Source organism: Tamandua tetradactyla, chromosome 9 (genome assembly GCF_023851605.1).
Source record: "Tamandua tetradactyla isolate mTamTet1 chromosome 9, mTamTet1.pri, whole genome shotgun sequence".
Taxonomy (NCBI): Eukaryota; Metazoa; Chordata; class Mammalia; order Pilosa; family Myrmecophagidae; genus Tamandua; species Tamandua tetradactyla.
The window spans coordinates 5,427,111-5,440,565 of NC_135335.1; the positions used below are offsets into that span (position 1 = coordinate 5,427,111).

Consider the following 13,455-nt stretch of genomic DNA (forward strand, 5'->3'; position numbering starts at 1 on the left):
CCAGCACACCCTAGGCCAAGCTCTTCTCCTGACCCCCCTCGGGCCACGCATCCACCACCGAACCCTGAAACAAGTGGAGCCTGGCATCGCCGCCCCCACTTCCCCCCAGAACCCTGCACACAACCCCCCACTGCTCTCACATGGCGCAGTCCGCTCCTGTCCCACTACCAGCACCCGAGCCCCGCTCGCTCTCCCCTGTCAAAGCCGACAACCACCTCCCGGTCCTCCCGCCCCCCTGTCCCTCCGGTCCCATCCCCACAGTGACGCGAGAGTGGCCTTCCTGCCGGTACAGGTTCGGGGTCTGAGCACCTAAGCTGGCCAGGACATCCAGGTCAACGCCTTTTTTGAGGCCAGTAAGGGAAATCATTTCTGACTAGGTCCTCACTTGCAGGGAGCCCCGCAGGCCCCCCGGGCAACAGGCGTGTGGCAGGAGGGGCGAGGGGCTGGGCTGGGCTGGCAGCTGCCCGCTCACTGGCCACCCGCGACATGTCCACCGGCCATCCAGGCCAAGTCCTTTGTGTCTCAGTCAGCGCCATTCCACCCGCAACCTAACAGGCCACCCGCACATGCAGGAAAACCAGACTCTGCTGGCAGAGTGACGCGAGCAGGTTACTGAGGCAGGAACCCCATAGGAGGGTGGGATTCTGCACAGCCAGCCGGGAGGTGGCCTGCAGTCCCCTCGGCAGCTTCACCCGGCCAAAGTCCCCTAGAAAAAACCCAGCTGGAAATAACCCAGCGGACTGCACTACTTGAAAAACTGCCATTAAAAAACAGAATGAGGGCCAATCGTATCCAAGTTGACATTTCACTTAGGAATTAATAAAACAGCCACCGTGGAAACAAACCACTCACAAAAAGCAGCCTGAACTCCTCTTAACTCATGAAAAAAAAAAAAACCCAACAGATTTATACAAATAAAATTTGGTTTTTCTTAAGCATTAAATATAAAAATTTCAAACATCATGTCACGAGAAGGATTTTTCTATTTTTGATGCTATAAATAAAGCTGATGTGTCATTTTTAATTTGATAAACCAGCCTTTTTCTTATATAAATACAGAAAATTAAATGGCTCATTAGTTTAGTATCATTCATCATAAAGTATTTCACAGAGGTAAATTTCACAACACACCCATCAACATGCTGGCATGAAATGAAATAAACTTCACAACACACCCCCGAAGCACTGCTGGTCTTGACGCTTTGCCAACCATGCCCATCACTGTGCCAACCAACCGTGCCTCTCGCTCTGCCAACTATGCCCATCACTGTGCCAACCGTCCGTGCCCCTCACTGACCAACCATGCCCCTCGCTCTGCCAACCAACTGTGCCCATCACTGTGCCAACTGATCGTGCCCCTTGCTCTGCCAACTGATCGTGCCCCTTGCTTTGCCAATCGACTGTGCCCCTTGCTTTGCCAACTGACTGTGCCCCTCACTCACCAACCATGTCCCTAGCTCTGCCAAGTGACCATATTCCTCTCTGCAATCAGCCATGCCCCTCACTCTGCCAACAGACTGTGCCCCCTTGCTCTGCCAACCAACCATGCCCCTCGCTCTGCCGTCCATGGCCCCTCACTTGCCCGATGACTCTGCAGGGCTACGACCCTGCAGCAGCTTCCCTGTCACCCCCACCTCCCCTCCTCTCGGAGACGCCCCCCTGCCTCACCGGCACCCTGGGAGGCCTGCTGCCTCCTGACAGCACAGGTGCCCACCTCTGCCTGAGCACAGCTGGGCCCCCACCTCGCCCTGACGGCCATGAGCTGGCCCGTGGCACTCACCCCCAGGATGAAGTCGTCGCGGTCATCAGGCACCACGTCCGCGTCCAGCACCAGGAACACCTGGGGAACCAGAGCGGGGCAACTCACCAAGCCAGCATCAGCCACCAGGCCGCGCAGCCGCGGTGCCACACGACAAGGCCACACTGCCCCCGCTACCCTGTGTCGGGAGGTGTGGGAAGGGCAGGAGAAGGCGCCTCCCACTCAAGACGGGGCCAATCCAGCTCACACAAATGGACACAAGGTTTCCGAGGGCGATGATATTCCCCAGGTAGTCGAAGTAGTAGTGGCCGAAGAAGAACTGGGCGCTCTGCAGAAACGGAGACCGGTACTCGGGCCGCGGCGGGTGCTGGGAAGGGAACACACGCTCAGAAACAGTCCCGAAGCTGCCTGGGCCCTCAGGAGCCCCCGAAGACCTGCACCCCCACATTCTGGGATTTGGTTTTCTCCTCTTTGTTGACTATTGTAGTCTAGCCACGCTAAGGAGATCATTCCACATACAAGACATTCATCGCCATGGTCTTTATGACACCAAAAGAAAAGGAGAAATGACCTAACTGCCCACTGAGACCAGAGGAAAGGCAAGACGGAGTAGTACCACACGGTCATTTTAAGATTTATCCCAATATGAAAATTGCCACGTGAATAAAAAGGCATAAACCGAATGCTGATAGCACTGAAAACGTAGCATAGAACCAAAATGACTCGTGCTGCTAACAGGTGGGACAGGAACATGGTAGAGGCGACTCGGCAATGACAGGTGAGACCGGGAGCAGGCGGGGGCTGCACGTGTGCGCCAGGCCAGGGCGAAGACCCCACGGCAGCACAGACCACCACAGCAGACCGGCAGAGCCACCGAATACTCCTCGCCAGGGCCAGGCCACAGCGCAAAACCGCGAGGCAGGAGACACAGCCACACCTGAGCCAGCCCCGGCGTGTGGCCACTCACTCACATGTCAGTAAAATGAAAACTTGAGTCCCTCAGCCGCCCGGGCCATGTCAACCCCACAAGGCCAGCACATCAAACAGGCACATACACGCATTCCCCCTCACACGGAGCTCTAGACGGAAAAGGCGGGGTCTGCAAGACACCACCGAGCAAAAGGAGTAAATCGCGAAGTGAAGGCTATGGCACCTTGCACACATGCCAAAGGGAAACAAGGCATTTCTCGAGAAACACTTCTATGCCCAGAACTGTACAGCAGGAGGTCTTGAAGGAGCACACCGGAGCACGGGACCGGGCAGAGGGGCTCCTCGACTCACTCCCCTTCTGCCCTTCAATGTCAGCCGCCGTCCACGGGGAGCATTCTTGAGCTTTCTCGGCAAAGGGGCCGGGAGGGACACTGCGGGAGGGAAGGGCTCTCCCGGGGTTTCCAGCTGCCACAGGGGTCAGCTCTGTCACCACCACAAGCCCTGACAACTAGTCCCAGGACGGCCCTGCAGCCACAACCTGACTTGACACAAGCTTTCTAAACCTTACCACAGCCAACACAGAAACGGCCACCCCCCAGAGACACCTGGCCAGTGGCACCTCAACTCCCCCCATGCACATGCCCCCGCTGCCCACTGCACCCACCTACACCCCAGGGGTCTACCCTGAGGGCTGAACCACACCCCTTCCACAGAGACCTGAGGCCGGCCTTGGGGACAGGGCTCCTCGCTCAGCTCTGGGGCGCATGTGGAGTTTCTTACCTCTCAGGTATGTGTCCACCCCCGTGTTAAGCATCCCTTGCTAACCCCGCTGGGTGCTTTCTGTCTCCCGTCTCTCTGATCAAGGGAGACATCAGCATCATCCAGCATTTAAACTGTTACAAGAAGCACATATTCATCTATCTCCAACATAACTAAGAAACAACAAAACCTACAGCTGGGTAGGGGAACAATAGGGCGGATTATTGTATTTTTTGTCTATTGTCTATAACAAATGGCTATGAGACTTTTAAATCCCCCCCCAAAAAAAATCACTTAAAGAGGAAAAACCTCTTTCGGGCACGAGCGGGCGTGCGGCCTTCGTGGCTGGTTGACGCGCGCTGGCTGGCCTCCTGCCACAGCCGGGCCCGCAGAGGGGCTGCCAGCCCAGGGGGCACTTGTGGAAGCCCTGTACTCTCCTGACCCCAGCCTGCCTGGATGGCACCTCGCTGCCAAAACCATGCCTGCCAGGTACCTGTGCACACCCCTAACGGTAATAACTCTGGATGCATTTTTATTTAAAAAATGAAAAACATTTCTTCCTGAGCTATAGGTTTTTTTTGTTTGTCTGTTTGTTTGTTTGTGTCTTTTTTTTTTACCATTATTATTATATTTTTTTCTCTATATTAACATTCTATATCTTTTTCTGTTGTTTTGCTAGTTCTTTTCCTAAATCGATGCAAATGTACTAAGAAATGATGATCATGCATCTATGTGATGATGTTAAGAATTACTGATTGCATATGTAGAATGGAATGATTTCTAAATGTTGTGTTAATTTCTTTTTTTCTCTAATTAATAAAAAAAAAAAAAGAAAAACACTCCTTCCCCCACCTCCTACAATCACCATTTGGGGGGAAGCAGCTTGGAGTATCATGTCAGGACAAGGACATCTCAGCTCCCAAAACCTTAGAGCTGGGCTCCATCTAAAACCTCCGTTCTGGACTTTGGCCCCGAGGCTGTCATGGGAAGAGGGAAGGGGGAAGAGTCAGCAGAACAGAAAAGGCAGAGCCCGGCAGGGATGCAGCCCCTGGGCTGGAGCCCCCCGGGGGCAGGGCCTGACCTGCTTCGCGGGAAGACAAGACTGGTGTGCTCTGTCTGCAGCACTGGAGGTGGAGGCGGCCCTCCTTTTTATGTCCCCAAATCATCAAGCTGGGAGAGGGTGGGAGCAGTGGCTTTGGACAACCAGGACTTGGCAGCATCCTGCCGGCCTGAGGACCAAGCGCCAGGGAGAGGCACGGACGCCCCAGCAGACAACACCGAGCAAGGCCCTGAGAACAGGAGCTGCCTTTCCAGAACCTCTGAAATGACCAGTCTACCCTATCCAGGCCCGCCTGTACTACACTGGAAAAGGGCCACACCAGGGAAGGGGAGGCCAGGCCACTGCCCAGCAAACCTCCTGCCCTGGGAGGGGGCCGCTGTCCATAATGGAGCCTCCTGAAGTCCTGTATCGAAAACCATGTTCACAGCTTCTACAAAACCCACCTCCACCGCAAAGAGGGTTTCCCCAGTGTATTCATGTCAACCCTCATGCTCACTGCTCAGCCCTGTCCCAAACGGAGGTCTGGCTGCATTACAATGGCACTGGGTGGCATACAGTCATCTCCCATGTCCCACGTTGTGGGTGCTACACCCCAAGGCACCATCCAGAAGGGAAGCCCCAGATGACAAAGGAGGCAAGGGTGCAACACCAAATGCTACCAGCTGCAGCAGGCTGGCTTTGGGTGCTCTGGGAAGACCGGTAAAAAGTATTTCTAAGAAAACCTCCTGTATGAGGATTAAAAAGGCCTTGCAGCCACAGAGACCACCCAAAAACCTCAGAGCAGTGGGCAGGGGCTCAGAACCAAGGGGCCTGACTGGTAGGAAATGCCTGGCCCCACCTCTCTGCCCCCCATCCCTGGGCCTGGCTGGGGCTTCTCAAGGCTGAGCGGCTGGAACAGCCCCAGCCGACAGCCTGAGACACACATGTCTGCCACACCCACATCTCCACCCCAGCCACGGAAGCCCGCCACGTGAGATACAGGCAGTGCAGATCTCCAAAGCACAGCTCTGGCATGGATGCACAGGCCTGCCCTTAGTGACTTCATTAATCAACATCCAAGACAAAGGGCAAAGACCCCCAGACAGGACACACACCAAGAACTCTCCCGGAGAAGAGCGAAGCTGGAGAGGACACGCGTTTGCCCAGGGGATGGAGAAAATCCCTTGGAAGTTCCTCTGAGTCAGACCTGGAGCAGGCCAGCTGCTGTGGCCTGCTGAATTTCATAAAGTCAATAAAATCTCCCGTTTCCAAGAGCCAAACAAGTCTCTGTCCCCAGTGACAATCCCTGGAGCCAGAGTCCCTGGGAAGGGGCATCCTGGCACTAGCAATCATCAAGGTGTCCAGGCTGATCAGTGGCGGTGGAGAATGACATCAAGGAAATCCCCCACTAGCCTGAGTGACCCAACTCCGGCCCATTACCTCCTTGACCACTCTTTTGTCAAGCTCATTGAAGATTTTCTGGAACTCATCAGCTGAGAGCAGCCTGCCACTGTAGGCATGCACCCTCTGCAAAGGAGAGAAGCCCAGGTCAGCCAGCTCCACCTCTAGTCGACACCCCAGGGAGCCCCAGGGACACCGCAGAGTAAACAGCCGGCTGCCCAAGCCCACCCAAGCAAGTCAAGGCCAACCCGGACCCTCCCAGCCCTGCAGAGGCCCAAGGGACATGACCTCCCAGAAGGAGACAAGATCCACAAGCCCAGGATGGGGGCGGGGGGGGGGGGGGCCCACCTTCATCATGGCTTGCTTGAGGAAAGAAACCATCTGGACTTCCTGAAGTACCTTCAGGAAGGTCTCAGGCTTCACCCCAGCTCTGTGGGAATACAAACCACACCCCAGTGAGCAGGGCCAGCTCAGACCCCTCTCGGATGCCCTGGTCTGCGACCTCAGAGCCTGGCTTCTGGTGTGCGATTTGTCACCAATGGCTCTGCAACCCTGGGCAATGTCACTGTACGATGGCAAGGGGCTCCACCAAGGAGCACCCACCATGGACAGGACCACAGGGCCTTCACACACACTGTCTTGCTTCAAATCCCGAGACAGACTCTGCCCTTGTCGCCTGGCAGAGCAGCAGACTCACGGGGGGCATTTGACAGAGGCTCCAGCTAACGAGCTTCCAAAGTGCGCCACCAGGACGTACTTTCTCCTTTACCCTGTGTCTCAAGCTCTCTCACATACAAAGGAAACTGAGTGGAGAAACGTACAAACTACCTACGATGTGAGAGCCCAAGTAAGAGCACAGGGGTACGAAAAGGGCACAGACGTGGGGGGAGGCGGCCCTTCTCAGGCCGCCGAGGGGACAGGCCACTAACACAGAGCAAGGACGGCGTGAAACCGGGAGCAGCACAAGCATCACAGAGTTGGTGATTCCAGATGCAAAAGTCCAACAGCCAAAGTCCAACAGCCAAAGTCCAACGTCAGCCAGAGGGAGCGCAGCATAGCGTGGGCGCTCGGGAAACATCTGGAAGGATCCACCAAGAAAACCCTCCCTGCGAGCACCCAGTTCCTCTCCCTGAACACCAGATGCCTCCCCCCAGAGCTGCCCCAACCCCTTTCTCAGTGAGGAGACGGTGCCGGGGAGCCTCGGCACTCACGTGTGGGGGTGGCCTTCTCCCTCCGTGGCCTTGGAAGAGAGCACCTCGTAGGCAGCCCGGATCCCCAGCCGCCTCCGGAAGAGGGAAGTCTGGAGAGATTGCTGCACGGAGGGTGACATGGAGAGGCTCCTTCAGCCCCTGCCTGGGCCGCACACCCCCTCATCCCTGGCCAGAGCCAGGCCAGGTGAGGCATGTGGAAAGGGGATGGGAATAGGGGCAGGAGGGAGGGAGGGGGGGAGGGGGTAGACGTAAGGATGAGGACCCCCGTCTGGGCAACTCGAGAAGCCCTGCATGGCCCCAGCGGCCTCCTCCCGGTGGGCAGAGGGGGCAGCAGCCAGCTCACCATCAGATAGCCTCGGAACTGGTTGTAGATGATGGCCGTCAGCAAATTCATCAGAAACAAGCTTCCTTCAAGAGAAAAAAGCCACCCTCAGCACATCCCAACTTCCCCAGGCCTTGGCAGGGCAGACCGAGAGGGTCAGCAGCAGCTCAAACCTACTGGGCAGGGACCCAGAGCTGGGGGCAGTGCCCAAGCACCAAAGGTTGGCCCAGCCACACCAGAAAGCACTGAAGGAGAGCAACCAGCGAGCCAGAGGGGGCCCACCAGGCCTGCACCCAGGCCTCAGCTTCCTCACGCATCACCCAGAGGTGCCCAGTCCACCCAGTCAAGGGGCACTGAAGACAGACAGGATCACGCGTCATAACAGACCCTACAAACCACAGGGTGGAAGGCAAGGGGGAAGGACACAGACGACTCTGAGATGATCGGGGGGGGGGCCTGGCCTCAAGCATGAAGACCCCATCAGAGGCAGGCTCTCAACCAAGCAGCCCCAGCCCCACTGGGACTCACCGATTACGGTAAAGAAGATGAAAAAGATGGAATAGGCCCGGTTCTTGGAATATGCAGGAATCATCACTGATGGAGAGAAGTAGTCAGAGAACTGAAAACCTTAACTCACTCCAACTCCCACAACCCTCCACTGTTCACTGCTCAACAGGAAGGAGGGTTCTGAGTCAGGAGGCCTGGGAGGCCTACTTGTCCTAACGCCAGTTCCCACACTCTGCTTGTACACCCTCAGGGACGGGGGCCTCACTACCTGCTCAGAAAGCTCACCCCTTATGCTGAGCTGGCCACAGCCTTCCTGCAGCCACTCCCCAGACAGGTGGCTCTCCCTCCCCAGGGGCCATGGAAACAGTGCTCCCTGCATGGGGAGTGCCCCTGGCCATCCTCCTGGAAGGTCTCCGCCAGTCAAGGACCATACCAAGTCCAAGACAGAAGCATCCCTCAGGGTGGCCAGAGTGCTGTCACGCACAGGGCTGCACCCCGACCCTGGCTACCCACTCACCAGAGCAGCTGGAGCACCGGGGCCCACCTCACACCCGGGAACCCCCAGTGCAGTGAGGGTGGGGGCCCAGCTCACACCCCAAGCCCAGCTCACACCCGGGAACCCCCAGTGCAGTGAGGGTGGGGGCCCAGCTCACACCCCAAGAATCCCCAGTGAGCTCACACCCTGGGAACCCCCAGTGCAGTGAGCACTGGGCCCAGCTCACACCCGGGAACGCCCAGTGCAGTGAGCACCGGGGCCCAGCTCACACCCGGGAACCCCCAGTGCAGTGAGGGTGGGGGCCCAGCTCACACCCCAAGAATCCCCAGTGAGCTCACACCCTGGGAACCCACAGTGCAGTGAGCACTGGGCCCAGCTCATACCCTGGAAACTCCCAGTACAGTCAGAGCTGGGACCCAGCTCACACCCCAGGAACCCCCACGCAGGGAGCACTGGGCCCAGCTCCAACCCCGGGAAGCTCCCACAGGCCACGCAGAGTCACACCCACCCCACGCTCTCCGGTACCCACCCCCAGTCACCCTCTCGTCCCCCTTGCCTATGGCCCCATGGCTGCCCTCTCCCTCCCACCCTCCCCATCCCACATCTCAGCACACACCGTCAGGGTTGTTGGCTGTAGTCAGCAGCACCAGGAGGGACGTCAGGGCCTCTGGCAGGTTTCGAAAATAGATCAGTCTCTCCTTGTCCTGCCCGTCCTGCAAAAAGCAGACAGGGCGCCTCTGAGAGTGCTCAGGCCTCAACCTCAGCGGCTAAGGCCTCAGGCCACAGAGCCTCGAGCCCTGCATCCACAGGCTGGGACCACCCTCCCTGGGGTCAACGTCCCCAACCTGAATCTCCCAGAGAGCCAGACAGGACCAGACTTGTGGTCTCCAGACAGAAAGGAGGACCGCACACTCAGACACCAGCTTTGCAGCCACCTGCCTGGGGCCCTGGCCAGAGCTGCCAACTGGCTCATCGAGAGTGCCACAGCCTGACGACGGCGAGCCACTTCTGAGACCCAGCAACTGTGCCTGCTCTACAGTCAGCATCGGGGGTCCCAGGACCACCCACACACCAGCCATTCACTGGGAGGGCTGAGGACTCAGGCAATGACAAGTCCACACATGGACCTCCTCCATCTCCCTCCCAGGAAGGGCCACAATATCAGGCATGCCACCTTCACTCCGACCAGGAGCTGGGCCCATGGCACCCTCTGCCGACCACGCCCCAGCCCCAGGAGGAAAGCAGGCACTGCCCATAAACCACCTGCACTGACAGCCCAGGCTGGCACAGCGAGGCTCAGAGTCTCGGGCACAGAAACCACCTATCACTTAGGGACCGTTTCGAGACACTGGCCAAGGGCCAACCCTGCACACAGCAGGCCTGCCACGTCCACTCCTTCCTGTCCGGGCCACTGCTCCTGCCACAGGCCTATGGGCACGTCACCTGGTGCCTAGGCCACAGCGTCCTCTTTGATAGATGGGACTGCCACCTGGCCTGCTCATCACGGGACACTGAGGTCAGGTGAGCCGACTGGTGGCAACAGACTCTGCCAGGCCTGGGGGGTCTCTGTCAGGGGGGGTTGCTGCTGAGGGAGGACGAGGAGGCCCCACCAGGGCCAAGACTTCCAGAATCAAGTCACGTGGCTGCAGGGGCCTAGAAGGCCAGCCTCCAGACCACAGAGGCTTAAGCCCAGGTGGGCCACCCTCCAACCCAACCAAAACCATCACATTCAAATAAGCGAGGGTGACACCACCACTGCCTGGGGTACCTGCATGACCCAAGCTCAGGGCCGAGTGGCGTGCCAGACAGGAGAACCTGTTACCTACCACGTTGTGACAACCAAGGCACAGAGGCCCAGGGGACAGAGGACCCCACCCCACCACGGCAGCTGGCCTTCTCCCCTGGTGCCTCCCAGCCTCCTTGTGCTCCTCCTCTGTGAACTGAGTTCTCCTGAGCAGACCCGGATGGGACCTCCCCACAACAAGGCCCCAGCCTGAGCAGGCACTGCAGGTGGAGCAGGGGAAATCGGCAGTGGGACTCAGGGGACCCGAGCTTGCGCCAGCCCCATCACCGGTGAGTGATGAAGGCCTGAGCTTATTACCACAAGGTAATAAGGCCAAGTTGGCACTTCGACGTGAATGGCGCTTACAAAAGAAGCTGTTAAAGCAGTGGTGGCCGCTGAGTTCTCAGCCAGCCGGAGCCAGGGAGATGCTCAGCAAGGCCCCCCAAATGCAGCCAGTCTCCCAAGACTTCTCCTCCAGACGTGGCAAGGGGACTCCCGGAGGCACAGGCACAAAGAACTGGGACAATTCAATCTCCATCAAACTGTCCTCCCGAACTCCAGCAGAGAGCAAGAGCCAAAATCACACCGATTACAGGACACCCGCATTCCTCAGCCCAAGTTCCCCATTTGGGCAGCAGGAGGCAAGGCCCACCAAGGAGTCGACTCTTTCATGGCACCCTAGGGACACTCAGGGTTCCTAGGTCACTGTGCCCCCACCCCAGTTTTGAGGTCTCAGCTGGGCCTGCTCAAGGACCCAGCTTCAAGGGGCTTGGGAGGGAAGAGGACCCAGGAGGGGAGGGAGCAAAGGCCAGCGGTTGGAGGGGACACGCCCTCTCCCCCCACCCCTCGTACTGCCCCTCCCCCACCCCCCCCACGGTGCCCCCCCTTTACCTTCTCCCCAGTGAAGAGCAGCATCCCGAACATGGTGAAGACGCACAGGTGGAGCGAGAGCAGCAGCACCACGCTGTGGAGGGGGTGGGGTAAGCAGCAGCCCACCCACTTGCTGACGTGAAACCAACCGCCCCTCCAAGGTCACCAGGTACCCAGCAGCCCCTGCACCCGGTCCCCCTTTCCCAGGTGTATTGCATACTCAACCCTGTGGGTCTCAGAGAACAGGCCCAGCCCCACCCTGGTGACCTTTTTTATCTTTGGCAGGGACAAAACTGCACCCCCAGAGGCCAGAACCACAGGTGCTCAGACCGGAGGGGCTGGCAGTGAGGGGCTCAGCTCCAACAGCCACTAGGGGAGGAGGCTTGGGGTGAAAGGAGGGGTGCAAGCAGCAGCAGGAGCTGAGGCTGGAGGCAGGCAGGGCCTGGCCCCCCCTTGCTGTCCACTACCCCATCCCAGGGCTTCTGTGCCCAGCTGCCTGGGCAGGAGCCCCAGTGGGTCCTGCTCCCAACCATGGCACAAAGCAGAAGGTCCCGGCCACATCCCTGCCAGCCCTGGGCACCCAGTGCCCACCTGGCCATTTCCGGCAGAGTCCAGCGGACACACTTTAACGTCTTCTTCATCATGGAAGAGTTCTGCAGCAGGAAGAAGGGCCGAAGGAGCCGGCGTATCCGCACGGTCTGAAAGAGACGCAGGAAATGCCTAAAAGACGAAAAGGCATCTGGGTCCGCGAGTTCTCAGGGCCCAGTACCAGGGGATCCCCTTGGTTCTCCCCAAGGCCACGGAATTAAACGAGCTGAAGACTCTCCAGCTCCCCGTGACCCGGGAACTCAGACCCTCACCTACCACCAGCCAAAGGTCAGTATGCAGCTTCCCCCAACCCCAACAGCCCAGCCAGACAAGAGCGCTCCTGTCGGCTGGGGACACTTTAGGGCCCCGACCCATGGTTTTGTGAGGATGGGAAGGTGCGTCGATGTGGCTCGCCTCCAAGGAAAAGCAGCTGTGTGCCAGCTATTAAGCCTCTGGCTAGCCAGAAAATGAGCATCTCAGCTCAGGCCCCCAAGGTTTTGGACAAAAGCCACAGTCTCTTCTGCAGAGAACTGTCTCGCTTGGAGAACGCGTGCCTGGCAGAGACTGAGTGTCTGATGGTAGCCCGTCAGACCCGGCAGCCACTCCCAGGGGGGAGGACCACGTAGGGTGCGACAACCTGATCAGGAATGTCCCCGGGAGATGGGGCACAGGATGGGCAGCATGTGGCTGTCCACTCTGACGGGACCAGGAAAGATTCTGTCTCCCACAGGTGGCTGCTACCAATCAGGGTGGGTGGTCGGGGCCCAGGAAGAACAGGGCTGGGAAAGTGGGAACGAGGGGCACTGGGGGAGATCCAAGTGAATGGTCCTCTCGACAGACAGACCACCCAAGGGGAAGGGTGGACATCCGGCGGACAGCAGCCAGCCTCTTCTATCAGCCGTCCTGCCAAGTACAAAGTGGGCACGATGGCCAGAGACTACACAGGAGTCCGACAACACAGACCTCCCCTCCCCAGGTCTCTCCGTCCCGAGGAGCAGACCCACGGAAGTGACAGACCTGCCTGGCCCTGCCGTGGTGCTTCTTTCAGCTCCACTGCCCAGGCCCTGGAGGAGGCCCTGTCCCGCAGGCTGCCTGGCCAATGCCACTTCAAATCAAGAACTGTGGAGTTCACCATGGCCCCATGGCCCCAAAGTGGCTGGCCTCACTGGAAGTCTTCAATGGTGATGCTGAGCAGGGGCCAGCTTTGTGGGGCTCTGAACTCATGGCCACTCAGCAGGGCTGTTTCTCTTGCAGCCAGGAACCCACGGGTGGAAATGGGAGTGGCCTCACCACCCTCACCCCAACAGCAGCGTTTTGCTCCCCACCCGCACAGCTCTGTGCTCTGCAGGTCCAGAAGTACCTGATCCGGGCTGGACGCTTCCACCGGGGACACACGCTGGTCCCACTGGGTTGGACCATGGAAAGTGGACTGCTGCACCAGCTGGGACAATGACTTCATTGCCAAGGGCAGACTGGGATGCTGCTGCCCGGGGGGGCAGGGGGGTCTGTGTCAGGGACCCTCTGGGACACCTAGTGTTTCCATGTCTACTATGGGAAATTAGATAACTACAGCAATCAGAAGACGGGGCAGGACCCAGAGGACGTGGGACCCTCGGGAATGAAGGATCTGCGCCACCCACCAGGAGGGCTGGGGCAGAGGGAAGGGCGTGGGCAGCAGAAGAAGGAAATCAGAAATCCCAGTGAGGACCTCACGGCCGATTACAAACCAGGGCCTGCAGCCCCAACCAATGCTTTTTCCCTTGCTTGTTATGCAGATAAGCATCTGTCCA

The 13,455-nt window shown here is 58.5% G+C and overlaps 1 protein-coding gene across 7 annotated transcripts in view; it reads right to left on the bottom strand.

Annotated features, from left to right (window-relative positions):
• TPCN2 (two pore segment channel 2) overlaps positions 1–13,455 on the bottom strand; it is a 36,156-nt gene that overhangs the window by 14,646 nt on the left and 8,055 nt on the right. For 6 of the 7 annotated variants that reach the window (XR_013157486.1, XM_077115432.1, XM_077115434.1 and 3 more), the window contains 11 exons: positions 13,026–13,148; positions 11,669–11,775; positions 11,099–11,171; positions 9,041–9,137; positions 7,950–8,015; positions 7,443–7,507; positions 7,100–7,200; positions 6,237–6,318; positions 5,928–6,014; positions 2,007–2,126; positions 1,781–1,840 (listed from right to left, as the gene is read on the bottom strand). Coding sequence is in view for 6 of the 7 variants with exons in the window: in XM_077115432.1 (XP_076971547.1) it covers positions 1,781–1,840; positions 2,007–2,126; positions 5,928–6,014; positions 6,237–6,318; positions 7,100–7,200; positions 7,443–7,507; positions 7,950–8,015; positions 9,041–9,137; positions 11,099–11,171; positions 11,669–11,775; positions 13,026–13,148 (981 nt within the window). In the remaining variant the exon portion in view is untranslated. The remainder of the gene's footprint in view (positions 1–1,780; positions 1,841–2,006; positions 2,127–5,927; positions 6,015–6,236; positions 6,319–7,099; positions 7,201–7,442; positions 7,508–7,949; positions 8,016–9,040; positions 9,138–11,098; positions 11,172–11,668; positions 11,776–13,025; positions 13,149–13,455) is intronic. The other variant, XM_077115433.1, reaches the window with a different exon arrangement.